The sequence below is a fragment of the Dama dama genome, chromosome 8 (assembly GCF_033118175.1).
Source record: "Dama dama isolate Ldn47 chromosome 8, ASM3311817v1, whole genome shotgun sequence".
Taxonomy (NCBI): Eukaryota; Metazoa; Chordata; class Mammalia; order Artiodactyla; family Cervidae; genus Dama; species Dama dama.
In genome coordinates, this window is record NC_083688.1 from 10,329,424 (window position 1) to 10,353,169 (window position 23,746).

The 23,746-nt window shown below is 40.6% G+C and overlaps 1 protein-coding gene across 2 annotated transcripts in view; it reads left to right on the forward strand.

Moving 5' to 3' along the window:
* The window catches only part of FAM76A (family with sequence similarity 76 member A), a 28,364-nt gene extending 5,691 nt beyond the window's left edge, over positions 1–22,673 (forward strand). The window contains exons 5-9 of one of the 2 annotated variants that reach the window (XM_061148336.1): positions 3,413–3,570; positions 9,559–9,645; positions 16,739–16,874; positions 19,757–19,858; positions 20,400–22,673. In XM_061148336.1, coding sequence (XP_061004319.1) covers positions 3,413–3,570; positions 9,559–9,645; positions 16,739–16,874; positions 19,757–19,858; positions 20,400–20,486 — 570 coding nt within the window. In that variant the 3' untranslated portion in view covers positions 20,487–22,673. The remainder of the gene's footprint in view (positions 1–3,412; positions 3,571–9,558; positions 9,646–16,738; positions 16,875–19,756; positions 19,859–20,399) is intronic. The other variant, XM_061148337.1, reaches the window with a different exon arrangement.
* The last annotated feature ends 1,073 nt before the right edge of the window (positions 22,674–23,746 follow it).

Genomic DNA, 23,746 nt, shown 5'->3' on the forward strand with positions numbered 1-23,746 from the left:
AAAGCTGATTCTTGTAACCCAATTCATTAATTTACAATGGGAGGAAGTAACTTTCCAGTGACTAGAGTACTCCTGCTTGCCAACCAGGGCCCCTCTTCCCTGAATCAAGATACTGGAAAAGCTGAATTAGTAATCAGAAGGTAACATAATAGTTGGAGCGAGCACAGGGTTTTCAGTCCCGGAAATGTAGGTTCCATCCCACTCCTGACTTAGCTGGATCATCATGGGCAAAGTTCTTACTCCTGTTATGCATTAGTTTTGTCATCTTTACAATGGGAATAACAGTAGCTACATGGGCATAAGGAGATTTAGTTGATATAGATATGTCATATAAAACACTTAATTTTGAGCCTAGCACTGTACTTCAGTAAATGGTACCTATATTATTATTAATTGGATTACATTAGAATTCATTAAGTTTCTACTTTCTAGTTACAATCCTATGATTAGAGTTTGCATAATTATAGGTATCTTCAATCACTTATTTACAAACTTAAGGAAGACTAATCTTAGGGATTAAGGGTGGATAAGCTGGACTCAGTGGGCTTCCCAGGTGACTCAGTGGTAGAGGATCTACCTGCCAATTCTGGAGACATGGGTTTGCTCCCTGGGTTGGGAAGATCCCCTGGAGGAGGGAATGACAACCCACTCTAGTATTTTTAGCCTGGAGACTCCCATGGACAGAGGAACCTGTTAGGCTACAGTTCATAGGGTCTCAAAGAGTTGGACACATCTTAATGACTGACCGTGCATGCATGCATAATCTGTTCTCAGAGTGCCTGGGTTGAAATCTTTGTTCTGTCACTTATTTGTTGTATGACTTTGGTCAAGTTAATCTATCAGTGCCTCAGTTTCCTTATCTGTAAATGAGGCTGATCAGACGTCAGCATTGTTAAGAAGGTTGAGTTATTGGGTGTAAACCCCTTCAAAAGGAATCTGGCATGTGATAAGTACTCAGTGTTATCTATGATGATTTCTTTATGATTAATTCTCAGGGTAATTTTCTATTTTTAAAGTTTATTTGTTAAGGGAAGATTGAAATAAGGTGTCCTGTGGTTCAGTATTTGATTTTCATGTTTAATGCTCTCTTTCAGTGCATTTGCTTTGTTTTCAAACCCTTCTTCAATGAAAGCTCTTTCCTGGTCAAGGTCTCCTAGAGTATTTTAAAATCAGGCCTTTAGGCCACATCCCATAACCATGAAATGCACCACATTGAAGTTTGGTTTCAAAATTCATTTATGCATTCATTAACAAATAATTACATGCTGGCACTGTTTTGGGTATTGACAATACACTAATGAACTAAGCAGAAGACACTTTATTCTCTCAGAGGTTTTATCTACATATGTAGGAGACGGATGAGAACAAACAAGGAGTGGAGTGAACACAGGTTTTAGATGTAAGTGCTATAAGGAAACAGAGTCTCTGGTAGTGAGTGACTGGGGAGGCCAGTTTAGATGGGGCACTCAGGAGGACCTGCAGGGAGATCACATCTGACTGGAAACTGAACTTGATGAGAAGGAAGCCGCAGTGGGAATCTCTGGAGGGCAAAGATCCTGGGAAGAGAGACCAGCTGTGAAAAAACCCTGAGGCAAGAGTGATGAGCCTGGGGGCTTTCCCTGATGGTCCAGTGGCTAAGACTCTGAGCTCCCAATGCTGGGGCGGGAGTCAGGGCTCAATCCCTGGTCAGGAAACTAGATCACATGTGCTGCAAAGAAAATCAAAGATCCTGCATGGCAACAGTGAAGGTCAGAGATCCCACATGCCACAACTAAGATCCAGTGCAGCCAAATAAATAAAAGAAGGAGGCAGCGTGAGCAAGGGAATGAGATTATAAAGGCAAGTAGGGGCTACATTTAAGTCAACATAGGCCATGGTAAAAAATTTAAATTTTTATATAAGATAATTTAAGATTTTAAGGTGAGGAGAGTTATAATCAGATTTACATTTAAGAAGTCCTCTGGTGCCTATGTAGAAATGGTTGATAGGGAGAAGAACAGAGAGATCATTCGGGTGAGTCAGTTTTTAAAATATTTATTTATTTGGTTACGCCAGGTCTTAGTTGCAGTACGTGGGATCTTTAATTGAGATGTGCAAACTGTTAGTCATGGCACGTGGGATCTAGTTCTCTGACCAGGGATCAAACCCGGGCCCCTTACACTGGGAGTGTGGAGTCTTAGCCACAGAACCACCAGTGAAGTCCCTGTGTGAGTCTTGTAGTTGTGAGAGATAAGAATGATTTTGCCTGGGTGGAAGCAGTAGAGTTGGAAAGAAGTGAATAGATTAGACCATGCTAATATAATAGGTTAGGAGAGTGAGGGGCAAAGAGGCTTTTGCTAACAAGATTAAAAAATACTTTAGATAAATGATGGTGTGGCTTACCTACCCATGTTCAAAATAGGGCAGAAGGTCTAATTCAGAGGTAAGACAAAACTAAAAACTAAACTCCCAAAACTAAAACTAAAACTCCCCAAACTAAAATTCCATAAAATTTCAGCACATACCCTCCCAAGTGTGAGCTAACAGCTCTGCTGCCCTGCCACTTGTATGAGGCCACTTCACAAACTCAGTTTTGCTATCTGAGTGCGGTACAGAGGTGCCCCAGCTTCAGAGGATTGTGGAAGCCCCATTTTGCTTTCCTAGCCCTGTGCTCTGCACCTTGGTGTAGAGATGCTTCTGCCCAAAGTGATCGACTTTTTCTGATTCAAACGAAGTGCCATAGTAGTCACCACCAGGGACTGGGGCCTTGGAAGCTACTTGCCCATCAGTCTTTTTCTGGAAACCTTCTTTCCATCTAAGAAAAGATATCTAGCATACCACTTTATGAGCCATCTATAAGGTATGAAAGCTAAAGTACAAATTTTATGTTTTATCTTCTCCCTGCTGTATTTTCCTTGGTGAGAACTATGGAGATATTTGTGTCTTTTGAAATTCTTGTGGGAACTTTGCTCTGGTGTGTGTTAAGTTGAAGAAAAACAAAATAAAAAAATACATATAATTGGCATATTAAAAAAAATTTGGCTATACCCCGTGGCATGCGGGGTGTTTGTTCCCCAACCATGGATTGAGCTTGTGCCCCCTGCAGCAGAAGCACAGAGCACAGAGCCTTCACCACTTGACCACCAGGGAAGTCCCCAGGTCATATTTTATTAGGCACTTTTTATGTACCTTGCACCATGCTTTACCTCCATTATGTTACTGAATCCTTGCACCAGCCCTCTGAGGTACATATTATTATCCTTCATTTTATAGATGAAGAAATTGACACCAGGAGTGCCTGGGTGACTTATATGGTCACACAGTTCATGAGTGGCAGATCCAGACTTAACCAGAAGTTCTAGCTCCTAATACCCATGTTCTCAGCCTCCACACTAGCACATTCCTTCTTTATCTTTGTCTCCTCATCTTTCAGGTAGATGGGAAATTGCTATGCTGGCTATGCACGCTTTCATACAAACGGGTCCTTCAGAAGACCAAAGAGCAGAGGAAGCACCTGAGCAGCTCTTCCCGTGCCAGCCACCAGGAGAAGGAGCAGTATAGTCGACTGAGTGGCGGTAGCCATTACAACAGGTAACCTCAAGATGCTTGAGATAGAACGAGAGGTTCTGGGAGGTCAGATTTAATACACGAGTAGTCATGGAAGATACCATTTTGTCCAAATTTTCGTATTTTCTCTCTAGTTGCTAATCTATAGAGGGAATCTTCTTTGATGTATTTTATAATTCATATATCATCCAAGGGCCAGAGAGACTTCCATAAGGCATTAGGGTTTTCTGACTTGGTTTGTGTTGTGTCTTAAAAGTTTGTGTCCTCCCCACCATTAAGAGTGGGTTTTCTCCCTAGAAGACTGGACATTTCCACAGTCTGAGGAAATGCAACTTTCCTTATGCATATTTGGCTAGGAGATTGATAGATATTCTAGGTTGGTCCTTATAAGATCCAGTCAAAATGATGTCCCTTCATTGTCTTAAGCTTCCTTTCAGAGTATCTGTTGTGTTGTTGAGTTCTGACTTTGGATTGAATCCTGGGTCTGCCAGGTTCTCGGTATAGGATCTTGGGTAAGTTTTTTCATCTGTAAAATGAGGGAAATAATATTAACTCATGGAGTTGCTGTGAAAATAAATTATATGGTATGTGCATAGTGATAAGTTTTATAACCGGCATATAGGAAGCTTCAGTACATGATAGTTATGCATTGTTGTCATTACCTTTATGATTTTGTTTGTTCATTGTTAGTTACTTTCATGGACCAGATTCTCTGCAAGGAATGCAGAGATGAGTAAAAAGAAGCACTCTGTTTTCTAAGAGTATGCAGCCTGGTAGGCAGGACAGACCTGTAATCAAATTATTGCAGGATAATCTAAGGGTGTCACAGTGAAAGCATGTCAAGATATAGGCATAAGAGGCTGTGGTAATTAACTGCCTTGGGAGGTCTAACAATGAAAGATCAGAGAAGAGCTGACATTGGAGCTAGGTCTTAGGATAAGTCAGAATGAATAAGTCAGATGAGGAATGGGAGGAGACATCCTAGGCTGAGGGAGTAGCAACTGCAAAGACATGGAGGGCATAAGACCACATGGAAGTTAGGAACAGCAAATCCTTTTATTTTGCTGGAGCTTATGGTTGGGAGCTGGAAAATGGGATGGAAAGAAATCCAGCAGACCTGGTAAGTAACATGAACTTGATGTTAGTAATTTTAATAGGAAGCCACTGAAAGGACCTGTGTTGGGGAGGGACCAAATCTACCTTAAAAAAAAAAAAAAAGATTAACCCAAACTATTGTGAAGAATGCACTGGAGGAAAAAGGCTGAGGGCTAGTTAAGAAGCTTTTTTGGTAAGAGTCCAGAAAGAGATGTTAGTAGAGAACCTCAGGCAGTGGCACTAAAGATTGAAGAGGTAGATTCAGGAAGACATTTCAGAAGGAGAATTACACGTAATTTAGATAATCTGATGAACAGACAGATGGGCAGGATCTGGGTGAATAAAGGATAATTCTCAGGTTTCCTACTGGGGTGAGTGAGTGAATCCTTATCTGAGAGGCTATCGGAAGGGGAAAAAAGAAGTTCAGTTTTGGAAGGTTGAGTTTGAAGTGTCAAGAACTATTTAGTTCTTTACGTGTCACTTTTGAGGCTATCAGCTGCTTCAGGGTGAAGCAGAACATCTCTTTGGCAGCCACTGGCTGCCAGAAACTCACTGCAGTGGACAGTGAACACAGACTTTGTACCGTCTGTGAGAAGTTCGTGGCCGTGGAAGTTGCTCCTGATGCTCCAGGTAAAGAATGGAGTGATTATGTGGTTCGAATCGGTGGTGGGAATGACAAGCAAAGGACCATGAAGCAGGGTGTCAACCCATAACAGTGTCCACCTGCTACTGAGTTGAAGAGTATTCCTGTTACAGGCCAAGGAAGACGAGAAGGAAAGAGCAAATCTGTATGAGGTTGCATTGTGAATGCCAATCTGAGTGTCCTCAATTTGGTCATTGTCAAAAAGGGAGAGGAGGATATTCCTAGATTTACTGGTACTGCTGGGACTCCACCTGGGGTCCAAGAGCTAGAGTCTGCACACTTTATAATCTCTGAGTAAAGATCTTAATTACTGCCTCCTGTACAATGTCACAAACCTCTGTCCACAGTTCTTCAGGCACTGTCTATCAGATCTAATCCCTTGAATCTATTTGTCACTTCTACTGTATAATCGTAAGGGATTTGATTTAGGTCATACCTGAATGGTCTAGTGTTTTTCCCTACTTTCTTCAATTTAAGTCTGAATTTTGCAGTAAGGAGTTCATGATCTGAACCACAGTCAGCTCCCGGTCTTATTTTTGCTGACTGTATAGAGTTTTTCCATCTTTGGCTGCAAAGAATATAATCAATCTGATTTCAGTATTGACCGTCTGGTGACATCTATGTGTAGAGTCGTCTCTTGTGTTGTTGGAAGAGGGTGTTTGCTATGACCAGTGCATTCACACTAGCAAAGTAATGCTCAGAATTCTCCAAGTGAGGCTTCAACAGTACGTGAACCGAGAACTTCCAGATGTTCAAGCTGGATTTAGAAAAGCCAGAGGAACCAGGGATCAAATTGCCAACATCTGTTGGATCATCAAAAAAGCAAGAGAGTTCCAGAAAAACATCTGCTTCATTAATTATGCCAAAACATTTGACTTTGTGGATCACAACAAACTGTAGAAAATTCTTAGGGAGATGGGAATACCAGATCACCTTACCTGCCTCCTGAGAAATCTGTATGCAGATCAAGAAGCAACAGTTAAAACTGGATGGACATGGAACAACAGACTGGTTCCAAATTGGGAAAGGAGTACGTCAAGGCTGTATATTGTCACCCTGTTTATTTATCTTATGTGCAGTGTACATCATGCATAATGCCAGGCTGGATGAAGCATAAGCTGGAATCTAGATTGCCAGGAGAAATATCAACAACCTCAGATGTGCAGATGACACCACCTTATGGCAGAAAGCGAAGAGGAACTGAGGAGCCTCTTGATGAAAGTGAAAGAGGAGAGTGGAAAAGCTGGCTTAAAACTCAGCATTCAAAAAACGAAGATCATGGCATCCGGTCCCATCACTTCATGGCAAATGAAGTGGGGAAACGATGGAAACAGTGACAGACTTTATTTTCTTGGGCTCCAGAATCACTGCAGATAGTGACTGAAGCCATGACATCAAAAGATGCTTGCTCCTTGGAAGAAAAGCTATGACCATCCTAGACAGCATATTAAAAACAGAGGCATTACTTTGACGACAAAGGTCTGTCTAGTCAAAGCTATGGATTTTCTAGTAGTCATGTATAGATGTGAGAGTTGGACCATAAAGAAAGCTGAGTGCCAGAGAATTGATGCTTCTGAACTGTGGTGTTGGAGGAGACTCTTGAGAGTCCCTTGGACTGCAAGGAGATCAAACCAGTCCATCCTAAAGGAAATCAGTCCTGAATATTCATTGGAAGGACTGATGCTGAAGCTGAAACTCCAATACTGTGGCCCCCTGATGCGAAGAACTGCCTCACTGGAAAAGACCCTGATGCTCAGCAAGATTGAAGACAGGAGGAGAAGGGGACGACAGAGGATGAGATGGTTGGATGGCATCACCAACTCGATGGTCATGAGTTTGAGCAGGCTCCAGGAGTTGGTGATGGACAGGGAAGCCTGGTGTGCTGCAGTCCATGGAATCACAAAGAATCGGACATGACTGAGCACCTGAACTGACTGAAGTAAAGATAATGTCCACCAGTATATTGTGAGAAAGCCTTGAACCGGAGATGAGAAAACTAGGACCAAAGCACCCAAAATTCAGCGTCTTTTTACTCCACGTGTTCTATAGCACAAATGTCAGCATATTGCTCTGAAGAAACAGAAGATAAGGAAGAAAATAAGGAAGAGAATAAGAAAATAAGGAAGAGGCTGCAGAATATGCTAAACTTTTGGCCAAGAGAATGAAGGAGGCCAAAGAAAAATGCAAGGAACAGATTGTCAAGAAACAGAGGCTATCCTCTGAGAGCTTCGACCTCTGTGTCTGTGCCCAGTCAAAAATAAGATGTTCTGGAAGTAGCAAGAAACTAAGATCTGATATTTAAAAAGATTATTATTTAGTAGGAGGTTAGGTTATAATTCAGAAGAGGTTTGAACATGAGCCATTGGTAGCATATAAGAATCGGTGGTAGCAGAGCTAATTTTAAAATGTGGATTTCTGTGGCCCTACCTGAGTTTAATTCGGTAGGATCTAGGATGGAATCCAGGAATCTGGTTTGTTTTATAAACCTCTCAGATGATTCTCATGCAGATGATCAGGGGAACATCATTTCCACCCACTATAATAGTTGTTAAAACCATACTCTTGACTGATACAACTTAGGCTGGAGACTGAAAACAGTTTATAGAAGCACTCAAGAAAGGATGGAGTGAGTATTTGAAAACCAAATCTCTAATCAGGGTTAATATCCAAAATATATAAAGAACTCAACAGTATGGTGTTTGCTCAAAAAATTAAAAATAAAACTACCATATGATCCCAGCAATCACTCTTAGTATATATCTGAAGGAACTGAAATCAGCATTTCTATTCATTTATTCACAATACCTAATACATGGTAGCAACCTGAATGTCCTTGGAGGGATGACTGTTTGAAGAAAATATGGTATATACATTCAATGGAATATCCAGCCATAAAAAAAGAAGGGAATACTGCTATTTGCTACAACATAGATAAGCCTGGAAGGCATGTGGTAAGTGAAATGAGCCAGAGAGAGAAAGACACACACCATGTGGTTTCACTTTTATGTGGAATCTTAAAAACTGATTTCATAGAAATAGAGAATAGAATGGTGGTTGCCAGGTGCAACAGGAGAGGGAAATGGGGAGGTGTAGGTTAGAGGGTACACACTTTTTTAGAAGTAGTTCTGAGTTCTGATGTACAGCTCACTGACTGTTGGCTTTAAAGTTGCTGAGAGTAGGTCTTAAGCATATTGTTCAGTCCCTAAGTCGTATCTGACTCTGCGATCCCATGAACTGCAGCACGCCAGGCCTCCCTGTCTCTCACTGTCTTCCAGAGTTTGCCTGAGTTTATGTCCATTGAGTCGGTGATGCTATCTCAAGCATGCTCACCATTAAAAAAAAATAAAATGGAATTCCCTTGGCAGTCCAGTGGTTAGGACACTGCACTTCCATTGCAGTGGGGACAGGTTCAATCCCTGGTTGGGTAACTAAGATCCCACAAGCTTGCACAGGTATGCAAGGTGATGGGTGTGTTAATTATCTTGATCTTGGTAGTAATCATTCTATAATATATATAAAATTGTCACCTCGTACATTTTAGTTAATGTACAGTTATATTTGTCAGTTATTAAGTTGGACGTGATGAGGAGAAGGCATGATCAGTGTATCAGATATTGAAAAGAGGCCAGTAAGAAAAGGTCTGAAAAATCCTTTGGACTTGGCAATTTTACATCCATCAAAGTAAAAGGGTTGCAGACTAGTTTTAGGGACTAAAACTGATCTTTAGGGTTGTCATGAGACTGTTAGATACTAGAAGGTTTACAAAAACAGAGTGAAGAAGAACTGGACTTGGTGTTCACATATGTGAAGCTGTCTCGGCCCAGCTTCACTGCTAACTAGCTGTATATCCCTGGGTGAGTCAGTTAACCTCGATGAGCCTCAGTTTCTGCAAAATAGAAATAATCCCTTGTATATGCCTCACAGTATTATAAGGTGCATGGGGAACAATGAATGTGAAAGTACTTTTTAAATTGTAAGATGGATCATGCTTCTGATTGAGGTTTTATTGACTTATTCTCATAGTATAAAGCAGATAATATTTAATCACAGCTAAAAATCTGGGGAAGGACTATAGAAATGAACTACCCATGCACCTATGGAATTAAGATGGGTGGATTTTGATGATCAAAAATAATTAACTCTTGCATAGTATAGGTACAGTATTATGTTGGTCCCATTTGACAAGACTTTCATTGTGATGTTTTATTAATCTTTGATTTCTAAAGTGTGTGTATCTCTCTTTCTCTCTCTCTTTTCTTTTTTGCCATTAAAAGTCAGAAAACCCTTTCTACGTCTTCAATTCAAAATGAAATCCCAAAGAAAAAATCCAAGTTTGAGTCGATCACAACCAATGGAGATAGGTAAGCCAGTTCAAGTGTGTGTGCATGTTTCTGTTTGAAATGCATACACAGTTCCTGAAACAGGAATACATTTTAGGGTGTGTCATGGAGCTAGTTTATGGCTGTCAGTGAACTTCTCAGGGATATTACACTAACCACTTGATATCTTACAAATAAACAATACTGATATTAGTTTATAAATATAATCTTGTCTAGAGCATATAACTGGATTTAATAGCAGTTGAATTTTCTGTAGTCCACAAATAACTTCCTCACAAGAATTCAAAGACATGGTTTTTACTGTGATCTGTGCCTGTAGCCTTCTCGAGGCAGGGCAGGAGGTGGTCTGCAGAGGCAAAACAGAGACGAATTGGAAAATTTTCTTTTTTGGCCACATCGCACAGCTTTCAGAATGTTAGTTCCGCGACCAGGGATTGAACCCTGGCTGTGGCAGTGAAAGTGCTCAGTCTTAACCACTGGACCACCAGGGAGTTCCTGACAATTTAGAACTAAAGCAGTATTGCTCAGTCTATGAGGGAAGATCCATGCTTCTTTAGCCTTAAGAGAGAGAACCCAATGCAAATGCTGAATCAGGAGGGAAGGAGATGCATTTAAATATTTTTGTTTCATTTTAAGCCTTTCTAAATGCATTTTTATTCCTCACTTTCCCCTTCCTTCTTAGTGATGCTTCCACTTATGAGCTATTTTCTCCTCATATCCAGGACGCCCCATCTCTGTTGGTGTAGTGGGCTGCTTCTCAACAGAGTCTTGGGGCCTGTTCCTCCAGGCTGAGCATTCTGAAGTGAGACCACCTGGCACCCTCATCCCTAAAATCCTTGGAATCATCTCCAATCTGAAAACTCCCATTCTCCGTTCTCTCTCCCAGACAGTGGTGGATATGGGAGCAGACCAGCATATAGGCTTACTGGGGCTGAATTTTGTTTATTTAGGGGGGTATACATAGCATCTATGATGTTGGCTTTTTCATTAACTTGATTTGAGACTCTGCAGACTGTCTTTGTATTTCTGGTATCACTGACTTTAAACTTCTTGAATTGATCCTTCTAGAAATGCTTGATTTAGATATTCTGATTACATAGGGGAAGGAACCATAAAGATCATCTTTCTGGTTAGCTTTACTGTTACTGTTTGTTCTCTGAGCAGCTAGTTTGACCATTCTGAAGAAAATGGATGTGGCACTGATTGTCTTATCACGTCTGCCAGGATGCATGATCCTATAAAAACTACTTCAGGGAATGAACCATTCTGAATGCCCTGCTTTATGAAAGCCTAAACCAAGACCCACAGACTTTAGATTCATCATTTCTGTTTTGTGCTGTTTATGATGTGGGCTGTGTTTGAATGACCCAGAAAAAGCTCATTCATAGCCTTTAGTTTAACCAAGAGGCCTTAAAGTTTGCCTTCTGTTAGGTCATTTTGTTCTTGAGATACTGCCACTGTTCTTGCTGACTATTGCTATGGCTTCACCAAGCCAAAGACTTTAAACTTTCTGTTCAGAGTGTTTTATTGCATCGGGGTTACCAGCAATGATTGTTTTCCTCAAGTAAGATGCTGATCCTTAACTTAGGTGCATGGTCTTTCATAATGTCCTCTGGGAAAGATCTTTAAAAATAATTTTTTCTTTAAATATACATGGTAATTTAAAAAGTAGCAGCCTAATAACTTGAAAATTTGGAAAAAATTTTTCTGCAGCCATGAAAATTATTTACATACATATGCAAGTTCCATTTCACTGTTCCTGTATTAGCAATCTTAATCTATTCCACTTATTTGCATTTCTTTTAAAAGTTTATATACAAGGTAAATTACGTTTTTTCTTCCCTTTTTACTTTTTTCCCATGCTTTTCCTTCACTTGGGAAACATTCTGACAAGACTTTAAAAACATTTAAAAAAAAATTTTTTTTTTCTCTTTTGGCTGACCAGGGATTGAATCCATACCTCCTGCAATGGAAGTGTGGAATCTTAACCACTGGACCACTGAGGAGGTCCCAGACGTTTTTTGAACTGTCCTTCATTTTTTTTGGTTCCACCAGTTTATTGCTACCAACCCATCTCCCTCCACCCTCATGCATGTGTGCTCAGTCGTGTAACACAATGGACTGCAGCCCGCCAAGCTCCTCTGTCCATGGACTTTTCCAGGCAAGAATACTGGAGTGGGTTGCCATTTCCTTCTCCATGAACAGTCCTTTTTTTAATGTCATGGAAACCAAAAAAATTTTTTTTACTGAATATCTATTTTGAATTCAGTTCCATAGTAAATGTTACCAGTTTTGTTTCTTTACTATCTATTGTGACTCCCTCTCAGTTTTTAATCACAATCCACTTTTAAATTTATGTTTTTATTCCTTCATTTTTATCCTCTCATGTCTTCAGAAGATTGTTCTCTAACAGTTTTCCATTGACCATATACTACCATATTTCTTTGGGGTTTTTTTTGGCCTCACATATGACATGTGGGATCTTAGTTCCCTATTCAGGGATCAAACCTGAGAGCCCTGCAGTGGAAGTGCAGAATGTTAACCCCGGGACTTCCAGGGAAGTCCTCTTATTTATTTTTTAAATATTGAGGCATATTTGATTTTTCTCTTTTTCTTTATTCATTAGCCTTTAGTATCATATGGAGGGAACCCATTACTTTATAGAATTTTTTTTTTTTAAAAACACATTTTTCTCATGGTTTTATACTTAGAAAATGCTTTAATCTTTTTTAGTATCCTATGAAATTCACAGCTTCCATCTCAATATTTTATGGTTTGTCAGAATTATATAGTTTCTTCAAAATTATTTTGAAGAAAATTCAAGTTCATTTCTAGCTTTCCTTCCCTGAGAAATGCACTTTTTGATCATATTTGTTTATTGTTTGATGGGCAACGAACAACGAGTGACCTCTAGGCACATCTTGTGGTTTATTGTTTCTAAAAGACATTCTTTTCCTTTCCTTATCATTTTATTGTGTTCTCCCTCTAAAATACACCTGAAAGATTAGACTTAACTCTGTGTGGCCTTTGAGGACAGATCCAGGACCAATGGATGGGAGTGACAGGCAGATTTTGGCTCAGCCTAAGAAGAGATGTTTTTGGAAAAGACAAGCTTCCTGGATAAATAGCAAGTTCCCTGTCTTTGGCAGTGTTTAGAAAGAGACTAGATCTGATTTTCTGCCTTAGTAACCTAGCCATCTCTTTTCATTTTGATTACCAGCAATTGTTATTCATCAGGAGTTACAGAATCAGACAGTACAGTCCCTAACACAGGAAAGACACATTGAGATTTGTCAGCAATTTATTGATATGGGAAGAATCTTCCCTCAAGAAGCAGGTAGAGTCAAATCTATCTTGAGAATGAAGAACAAAGCTGAAAGCATCGTGCTTTCTGATTGCAAACTGTACTACAAAGCTTCAGTAATCAAAACATTATGGTGTTGGGGTCTTCCCTGGTGAAACAGTATTTAAAAAGCTGCCTTCCAATGCAGGGACATGAATTCAATCCCTGGTTGAGGAATTAAAATCCCACATTGCTGCTGGGCTACTGAGCCCATGCACTACAACTAGAGACTCCTGCGTGCCACAATGAAGAGCCTGCACGTCACGATGAAAGATCCCATGTGCCGCAGCTAAGACCTGACTCAGCCAAAAACAAAACAAGAAGACCAGTATGGTATTGGCACAGAAACAGACGCAGAGACTGATGGAACAGAACAAGCAGCCCAGAAGCAAACCCACATTTATATGGGCAATTACTCTACAACAGAGGAGGCAAGAGTATACAGTGGGGAAAAGACAGCCCCTTCACTGAATGGTGTTGGAAAACTAGACAGCTACATGCAAAAGAATCAAACTGGACTACTTTCTCACACTGCTTACAAAAATAACTCCAAGTAGACTAAAGACGTAAATGTAAGACCTGAAAGCATTAAATTCCTAGAAGAAAACATAGGCTCTTTGACATTGGTCTTAGCAGTTTTTTTTGGGTATGTATCCTCAGGCTATGTAGTCCCATTTGTTTACTTTTGCTTTTACAGAGGACTACATCAAACTCAAAAGCCTTTGCACAATGAAAGAAACAAGATGAAAAGGCAACCCACTGAATGGGAGAAGATATTTGCAAATAATATATCCAATAATGGTTAATATCCAAAATATACAAAAAGCTTATATATTTTAACATCAAAAAAAAAGAAAACAGTTCTATTTAAAAATGGGCAGAGGACCTGAATAGACATTTTTCCAAAGAAAACATACAGATGGCCTATAGTCACCTGAAAAGATGCTTAGTATTGCTAATTATCAGGGAAATGCAAATCAAAATGGCAATGAGCTACTGCCTCACACATATCAGAACAGCTGTCGGATAAGTGTTGGCAAGGATGTGGAGACAGTAGCACCCTTGTGCTCTCTTGGTCGGAGAAGGCAGTGGCACCCCACTCCAGTACTCTTGCCTGGAAAATCCCAGGGGTGGAGGAGTCCGCTAAGGGTCGGGCATGACTGAGCCGCTTCACTTTCACTTTTCACTTTCCTGCATTGGAGAAGGAAATGGCAACCCACTCCAGTGTTCTTACCTGGAGAATCCCAGGGATGGGGGAGCCTGGTGGGCTGCCGTCTCTGGGGTCGCACAGAGTCAGACACGACTGAAGCAACTTAGCAGCAGCAGCTCTCTTGGTAGAATTGTAAGTTGGTGAAGCAGCTAGTATGGAGGTACCTTAAAAAATTAGAATTGCCATATAATCCAGCAATTTCACTTCTAGTAATTTATCCAAAGAAAACAGAAACACTATTTCAAAAAGATGTATACATCCCAGTGTTCACTGTAGCATTAGTTACAATAGCCAAGATAATGAAAGCAACCTAAATGACTGTTGATAGACAAATGGCTAAAAAGCTATGGGGTGTGTGTGGGGGTGTGCGTGTGTACACAAACAATGAAATACTACTCAGTCATAAAAAACAAAATCTTGTTATTTGCAACAACCTGGATGAACCTGGAGGATATTATGCTAAGTGAAATAAGTTGGAGAAAGACCAGTACTGTGTGATCTCACATATATGTGAGTCTAAAATGCAAAGCAAAAAGAAACATATAGGTGCAGAGAACAAACAGGTAGTTGCCAGAAGGTTGGGGGGTGGGGGGATAGGCAAAACCAGGTGAAGGAGATTAAGAGCTATAGACCTCCAGTTATATAATCAATAAGTCATGGGGATGTAACATACAACATAAAGAATGTAGTCAGTAATAATTTTTTATGGGGCAGATGTTTACTAGACTTAGAGTGATTGTGATATATGCAAATGTCAAATTCTGTATGAAACTAACATAATATTGTATGTCAATTATATTTCAGTTAAAGAAGCGGGAAGAGCATATTAGCCCATTACTCCGTTTCATTTGTCACTCGGGTTATGGGTTTAAATAGATTCTGTTGGGTTGAGGGAAGACAGTCCCTTAGCAAGTTTGGAAACTGGTGGAGACTGTGATGGATCCTTTCAATATTTTCTCCTGCATGCCTTGTTTTATTATTTTACATGTTGTTTTTGTTACCCAGTAATTCTGCACATTTATCAGTTAGCAAAGCAGTGATCCATTGTTCCTCTGACATCCTTCTCATATGCTTCGTGTAGACTAAGGGCAGAATATTTTTATCAATGGGCTGTCTTCCCATTCTAGCCATAGAAACGCTTAACTTGGTAACTATGAGGAGGTTTGTCCAGCAGTTCACCGTGTTATTTGGAGTTTCTACCTGTGTAGAAAATTGATGGTTATTAGATGTTCAAAGTGTAGGAAAGATCTAACAGCAAGGGGGATCTGGAATAGTTGCTATATTGATACAGGGTGTTGGGATTCAGTATTGCAGTTTTCTAGGAAAAACTGGTTTGTGTTTTACTTTACAGGTTGCCCTGTGAGAAGTAAAGAGTTTCCTTTGGGCAGGTCTCTAGAGAAGCGTAGGATTTAACTCTCTTGGCAGTGATTTCTTAACTTGTGTGGGTCTAAGACACCTCTGACCAGACTAAGGAGAGCCTCGGCTCCCCATCCTAGAAACCACCCCATTGTATGTATGCATAGAATTGCATATACAATCTTGGGGGCTTACAGATTGCCTGAAACTTTCCTGGTTAAGACACTCGACTGAAAGGACAGAGTTCACCTGGCACTGTGACGAAATGCAGTGCTCAGAGGCCGTCACAGAGAGGGCTCTGCTGAAGACCCAGGCTGTGATATTACTTTGCAGTTTGCCACCTTTTTTTCCTTTCCTAACTAAATATCACAGAATTCTCGATACTGGAAGTGACAGTGCGCAGGCCACTTGTAGTAGGGGAAGTTGGCTTCTTTCCTGTTAACTTCGTCGTCTTTTTTTTTTAATCATTTTTTTAAAATATTGTAACTGAGATGGAAAGCAGCAGCTTCTCAGCAGCTGTACCACATCATGGGCTTTGGAGCAGAAAGCAAAGAGATCTTTAAAGAAAAATGCATGAAATTACAATTTATCCAGATTCTAGAGAAATTATCTAATCACAAAAATTATGACTCTCACCCACAATAACTAGGGATCTTCAGTGAACCTGAAACAGAATATCTTTGGCTCTTATGAGGTGGCATTTGTTTTAGTCCTGAATGTGAGCAAAGATGGGCTTTGCAGGTGGCGGTGGTGGTAAAGAGCCCACCTGCCAGTGCAGGAGACATAGGAGACTCGGGTTCGATCCCTGGGTTGGGAAGATCTCCTGGAGGAGGGCATGGCCACACGCTCCGATATCCTTGCCTGGAGAGTCCCCATGGATGGGAACTTGACAGTCTACAGCCCATAGGGTCGCAGAGTCGGACACGACTGAAGTGGCGTAGCACGCATGCACAGCATGCCCGTGAGCAAAGATGCTGCAGGAATGCTGCAGGTGGTGGCTTTGGTTGGTACAGTTACCTGATGGCCACCTTGCCTGTGCAGTTTAGCAAATACTCCCAAGTCAGATGTGTATTGTGCTTGATGGCTGAGATTCAACTAGTTGCTCCTGCTCTTGAAGTTGCAGCCAAGTGGCCTATAATGTGACGTCAGGTAGAAAAAAGTTTATGCATCCAACTGATATTTTCCCCCTCCATTTTTCCCCTCAGCTTTTCCCCAGATCTGGCTCTGGACTCACCAGGCACTGACCACTTTGTCATCATTGCCCAGCTGAAGGAGGAAGTAGCCACTCTGAAGAAGATGCTGCATCAGAAGGATCAAATGATTTTAGAGAAAGAGAAGAAGGTACTGCTCAGTTAGTGCTGCTCAGGGCCGAGTGAGGCAGGCAGGTAACACATGCGGTTCAGGGCACGATGCTCGCTGTTTAACGGATGTTTGTTGGATACATACCATTGGTGCTCTGAGAGAGATACCCAGTGGCAAGGTTGGGATGTCTTAGGGAGCAGCTTGCTGTCTGCCAGGATCGTGGCATGGCATTACCATTGTCAGTCCCCTTCTGTCAAGTGGTTTAGAGGGTTGATTTTTCTTTCTTTCATTTGGAGGAAGCTTCCACTTCTAAGGGAGGACTTAAGTTGACTGAGCTTGCAGAGATGATGTGTAAAACCACAGTGTCCACCTCTTATTTCACAGTGGGGCCTATAGCAGAGTGCTACTCTTCTCAGCATAAGCTGTTCAGGGAGCTTGTAATCAGAGGGTGCTGCGTGAGCATGGAGTCGAGACAAGAGGAAGTAGTTATATAATTGGAATTTTTAATGCTCTCAGGCTAGGGGAACCTGATGCCTCCATCTCTATTACTGGGATGGCTGTGTCCAAGGGACAGTAGTGCTCAAAATAATGTAGGCTAAGTCTGCCTCATCCTCAGACAGTATTCCGATAGGCCTTCCTGTAGTCACTACATCACTTTGTTTCCATTGGTGACAACTCCCTTCCTGAGTGACCTACTCTCTAAGCTCATTATTATCTTCAGTGATATTTTATTCTGGTCTAAGAGTCATAGTCCCCTCTTCAGGGTAACTTTTTTATGTCCTTTTTCTGGTTCGTGTCTGTTATTTCTTATTTTCAGATTCTTAGAGAATGTCTCGTTTTTGCTTTATTATTCTAGTAACTAATAATAATAGTTAATTTTTATTGAATGCTTTGGCTCAGATGGTAAAGAATCTGCCTGCTATGCAAGAAACCAGGGTTCAGTTCCTGTGTTGGGAAGATCCCCTGGAGAAGGGAGTGGCAACCCACTTCAGTATTCTTGCCTGGAGAATCCCATGGACAGAAGAGTCCAGCGGGCTACAGTCCACGGGGTTGTAAAGAGTCGGACACGACTGAACAGTTAACACCCTTCTATCTGCCTAACCCTATTCTAAGTGCTTTATATGTATTAACTCATTTATCCCCATACCACTTTGAGGTAGGAATTATTATCCTCGTTTCATAGATAACAGTGCCTTCCCCTTAGGGTTCCTTCTGCTAGCTGTTTTCTCCCTGAGGCTGTATGTTGTTTCGCACTGTGTTCGGAATGCTATGATGAGTGCTAACAAAGACATTTATGTTAAAACATTTTTTTAACTGAATTTATTTTTGGTTGCACTGTGTCTTTGTCGTGGTGCGTGGGCCTTTTGTCATTCTGGTGGCTTCTCGTTGCAGAGTACATCTGTAGGTTCTGGGCTTCAGTAGTTGCTGCACGCAAGCTCAGTAGTTAACGGCTCGTGGGCTCTGGAGCATGGGCTCAGAAGCTATGGTGGAAGGGCTTAGTTGCTCTGTGACACGTGTAATCTTCCCAGACCAGGAATTGAACCGGTGTCCCCTGCATTGGCAGGCAGAGTCCCATCTACTGGGCCACCAAAGAAGTCCTGTAATGTTAAAATCCTTATGTGCATTCTTTGTATCTGATTCCTCCCTCATCTTATAGATGAGGAAATGGCCTGAAAGAGATTAAACAGTCCGCCCAAATCACACAGCTGGGGAAAGGCAGAACAAGGGATGAATCCAGATCCTTCTGACCCTCCCGTTCTTTCTGCTGTGCTGTTTCTACTCTGCCAGTAAGGTGGAGGTTCGTGGGAAGAGACCAGTATTCTTTTCAGTTTACTACATGACTGTCAGATGAAAGCAGACCCAAGTATATTTTCTTTATGAACTAGATCAGAATGGCACATTAAAGAAAGGATTTTTGCAAAATAGAGACAAAATGAATACTCGTCTCTAGTGCTTTGCGGTCACAAGATCTTAATTCCCTTGCCTACAGCAGTGAACGCACCGAGTCCTAACCGCTAGATCTCCAGGGAATTCCCACAAAGTTAGGATTTTTAAAAGGAGCAGAAACAAATAGTAGATTGTTTCCCATAACTTTCAGGATCAAGATCACATTCCTTGGCTAGAACACAGGCTCTTCCGCATCATGCCTTCCTATCTGTGACCTCATCTCCCCACACACTCATCAGTCGTCTGAATAAGTTCTCAGTTATCTTGCCCTCTGCTTGTGCCCATACTGTTCCCTTTGCTTGGATGCCCTTTTCTGTACCTCATGTGCCAGTTGCTACATGTATCTCACAACTCAGCTCACAGCTCATTTCTCTGATTTTATATCTCTTCTCTGTGCTCCTTGAATAGCATAGTCAATAGAAGAAGGCCTGGAGTTTGAATTCTGACTCTGCTACTTGCTAACCACTTTACTTAATCCTTTCTAAGCCTTGATGTTCCCATCTATAAAGTAGGAAGAATAATGTTACTATCCCACAGGGTTATCATAGGATTAGATAAAATAATATAATCAAACAGTTTGCCTGGAACAGGGCAAAAATTCAGTAAATGACAGCAGCTGTTATTTTCATGGCTTCTCTCAAACTGTCAGTCATATTTGTTATAATCATTGATTTACTTGGAGGTGAGAATTTGAAAGATTATTGCCTATATTGAGTATGCCTATATGAAATATCTAAAACCTTCTAGCAAGTGGTCAGTGGCAGACATGCTAATTAATGCAGAATTTTGTGTAATTTTCAGGAAATCACTAGAAAAAAATAGGATACACGGTTCCCTGGCTTTGATTTAGGTATGGCTGTTTAGGAGAGCCCTGGGTTTCATTAATTTAGGGGACTATTTAGCTCTCTGGTATCAAAACACTTTTCATTGCACAGAAATTTCTTCTGGTCACTCTGCCTTTTTTTCCCCCACAGATCACAGAGTTGAAGGCTGATTTTCAATACCAAGAATCTCAGATGAGAGCCAAAATGAACCAGATGGAGAAAACCCACAAAGAGGTCACAGAACAATTGCAGGTAACTCTGCTTATTTAATATGATAACTCTGGTGTATTTAGCTGATGGTATTTTAAGTGATCTTCTCTTAGATTTCTTTTTTTCTCAGAGAATTGACATGTCAGTTGACATATTAAATCACCTTATAGATGACTTTAATTATTTTCTCTTGGATGTGTTCTAATCTCTTTACCTCAATTAATTAATTAATTAATTAATGGGATTAATAAATGTGTTCTTTGATTTTGGGATAAACCAGATATGATTCCAGATGTCTAAATTGTAAATTCTGTTTATCCAACACACTAAAGCACTCCATGGTTTGTTTGTGTTGCATAGAGCGTCCGTTTGTAATAGTGGATCCCAGGAGATGCAAGTACACTGACTAACTTCCAGCAAATACTTTCTTCCCTCTCAACCAAACCCTAGAACTTTGTGTTGTTTTCCACCTCTAGAATTTGTTCACCTCTTCCTGACCTCTACATTGTCTCCCTTAGCATCTGCATGAAACACATCCTATCCTGATAAAACTTCCTTTGTGCACTGATTTTTTTTTTTTTAGGCCAAAAACCGAGAGCTCCTGAAGCAGGCAGCTGCCTTGTCCAAGAGCAAGAAGTCAGAGAAGTCAGGAGCTATAACCTCTCCATGAGAGACCACAAGAACACTCCCGGCAACAGCAAATGGATTCCTTGGTTAGGGTGGCAACCTGGCTGTTCTCTGGGAATTGCAAGCTTCCTTAAGAAATCTCTATATTATTACAGTTATCCTTCTTTGTGTGACTGCGTTGGGCTGAATGGAAACACCTGGTTTGTGCTGTGTTATGACTGCATGCTTGAATGTTTGGGGTTTTAAGCTCCCCTCTCTTTCTCTCTCTTACTCTCTCACACCCTCACTCCCCTCTCTCTACCCGCCAGCCCTTCTCTCAGTACTACTGTCTCTCTTTTGCTACTTTTTTTTTTCCTTTTTGTGGTGGTCACTGCTCAGTGTTATGTGCAGAATTTTTTTTTTTGATCCATTATTGCATCCTGCCATACCCATGAGCAAGCAATTTGGCATTAATTACATATCACTGCCACCCTCTGAACTTTGAAAACTGCCACCTTAAGACTTGGTACAATGGAAGAGACTTTTTCTCTCCAATAAACCTTTTGCTTCAGGGTATACTCTTGGGTTTTTTTCCAGGTATATTATGTATGAACTTTGTACTATGTATAGCCAGAGTTTTATTTATTTTTTAAAAAAAGAAACTTTTTCTTGATAAAGGAATAATGGTAGCCTAGCTTGTTCTTCTTGTAAAAGTGATGCTTCTTTTAAAAAAAAAAAGTACTACTCTCTAGCTTTTAGTGAAAGAATCAGATCTTTTCTTTCTTGTTACCTTGGAGTCTTAAAAACTGATTGCTAAGGTGAAACAATTCAATATATAAGCATGGAGTTAAGTGCCTTTTGGAGGGTTTCTTGGAAGAGCATATAAGAAGATACTTAAGGGAGGTAGCACAGATTTGGAGAGTCTGTCCTTCTGAGTAAGGGCAGAAAGAAAGGTTGTCCAGGTTGTACTGGACACTTCCCTCTCCCTCCCCTTTCTTGATTGTTTTATGTGACTGATTTTAAATTCCCACACTGCCACCTCTTTTTTAAAAAAATAAAATGCTCTTATATCAGTTGTCATACTGGGCCATTGTCAGATAACTTTTTTTTAGATGATTCAAAATGGGATAAGATTTGGACTACAGAGCATTTTGGAAGTTAGTATGAGCTGCTCAAGCATGGACTCTGAGTGTGACTGGGGGAATGATATCCCTGTATGTACTGTCTCCCCACTCTTCCTCACCCACTGCTGCCTGTACACTCCCTGCTTTTAATGGAAACGTGTTGAAAACAGGTGCTTCTCAAAAGCAGCTTGGCCCCAACCTGAACTGTGTCCTGTTTTCCCTTCTTGACCCAGTAGGCACATGGATTTACTTTTCTTGTGAGAGGATGAATTTGCATTTCTAGCCATACTCTCAGGTCCTCTGTGATGTTTGTAAAAGAAATTAGAGATGTGTGGTGTGCCATGGAACAGTAAAACCAGCTACTTTGGAATCTGGATACTGGAGTTAGAGGTAATCATAAGGGCAGATGACATTTGTACCTCAAACTACCAGAAGTGTAGCAGTAAGATTAACTTACTAGGCATTTCCCAGGAGCAAATGCTTCTAATTGGTGAACATTCTCACGAGTGGAGCCATGCACTTAATTGGACAGAGACATGGAAATGAGTGACTTCCTTCAGATAAGAGGAACAATGGACCATGTTGCTTATCACTCTGGTAGGGGATATAATTTTCTCTTCTAAGCAAGGAAAATGGCAGTGCTAAATAGTTTTGTAACTTTTTGAATGAGGAAATTTTAGGTAAAGACAAACTGTCAGATAATATTTTTCAGATGCATTTACATTGACTATGGGGAAAAGATTGTGAAAATAGTTGCAGTCATGGTTTTTTTTTTTTTAATTTTAAAGACTTGAGAAATTCTGTTACCTGAAGTGACAATGTAAAAACATATTTAGTTTTATACTAAATCTTTTTTTAAGGTCTTGGCATTTAATATAAAGCAAATCCATACATTTTCTAACTTTCCACGAGTTCCAAAAAGAGAAGGAAGAAACCTCAGTCTTGAAATTTTGGTTTTTAAAAATCATGATACTGTTTTACCATAAAATTGAGTAGCTAACTTTTGGTAACACCTTTTGTTTATTTGTATGTTTGTAATAATGGACATTTTAAAACACAGGAATGTTTTGGTTTGTACAGACTTTGAAAAATGTGTGTTAATAAAAATTCATATTGACTCAAGTATAGTTATTGGTCTGTTTGTTTGTTTGTTTTTCATTTATTTCTTGCTGGTTCACCAATAGACATATCCCATAATCCCCTTCAACCTAGAAAAGAGTCAATTTGTCTTGCTTGTAGACTTTAAACAATTAAAATCCTAACAGCGCTAATAGGGAGTTTTTATGTCCATCGGAGAAGAAGCTAATTTCTTTCTTCTGTGATTGCATTTATTCAGTTCAATTGCTTGCTTTATAAGCACTGGTGGGCAGTGAGGATACAGCCAGGAAGGCAATTGACAAACTTACTCTCCTCATGAGGCCCCCATTTAATAGAATGTTGGACAATGCCATTATTCCTTGATTTTGTATTTACCAGTATTATTCACAGTTAATATGGGATGAAGCTTCATACAGTATGAATGAAAGGTTTTTGATATGCCATCTCAAGGACAGGAATGTGTTGGTTTGAAACCCTGGCACTAGTAGGTTTCTAAATTAGTAAGTGCCTTTCAGACATCATGGTCACATCCTGGTCATTCTCTTCTGTAGGCTCAATGACAGCATATTTTATAGGTGCTATGCTCTGAACGTTTATTCCTGCTCTCCCTCCTTGCCAGGGGCTTCCCCGGTGGCTCAGATGGTGAAGAATCTGCTTGCAATGCAGAGACCTGGGTTTGATCCCTGAGTGCGTAAGATCCTCTGGGGAAGGGAATGGCTACCCGCTCTAGTATTCTTGCCTGGACAATCCCATGGACAGATGATCCTGGCAGGCTACAGTCTGGTGTCGCAAAGACTCAGGACTGAGTGACTAACACGCACCCTGCCAAATTCATATGTTGAGATCTTAAAGCCTAGAGATGGTAGTATTAGAAGGTGGGGCCTTTGAGAGATACTTTGGTTCTGCCCTCGTGAATGGGCTTAGTGTCCTCATAATGGAGGCGTCAAAGATATCCCTTGCCCCTTCTACCATATGAGGAGAGAACCAGAAGTTGCCTGTAATGAATCCAGAAGAGGGTCCTCACTAGAGTGCAACCAAGCTGGCCTCTTGATCTGTGACCTCCTAGCCACTAAAAATGTAAAAAATAAATTTCTGTTGTTTA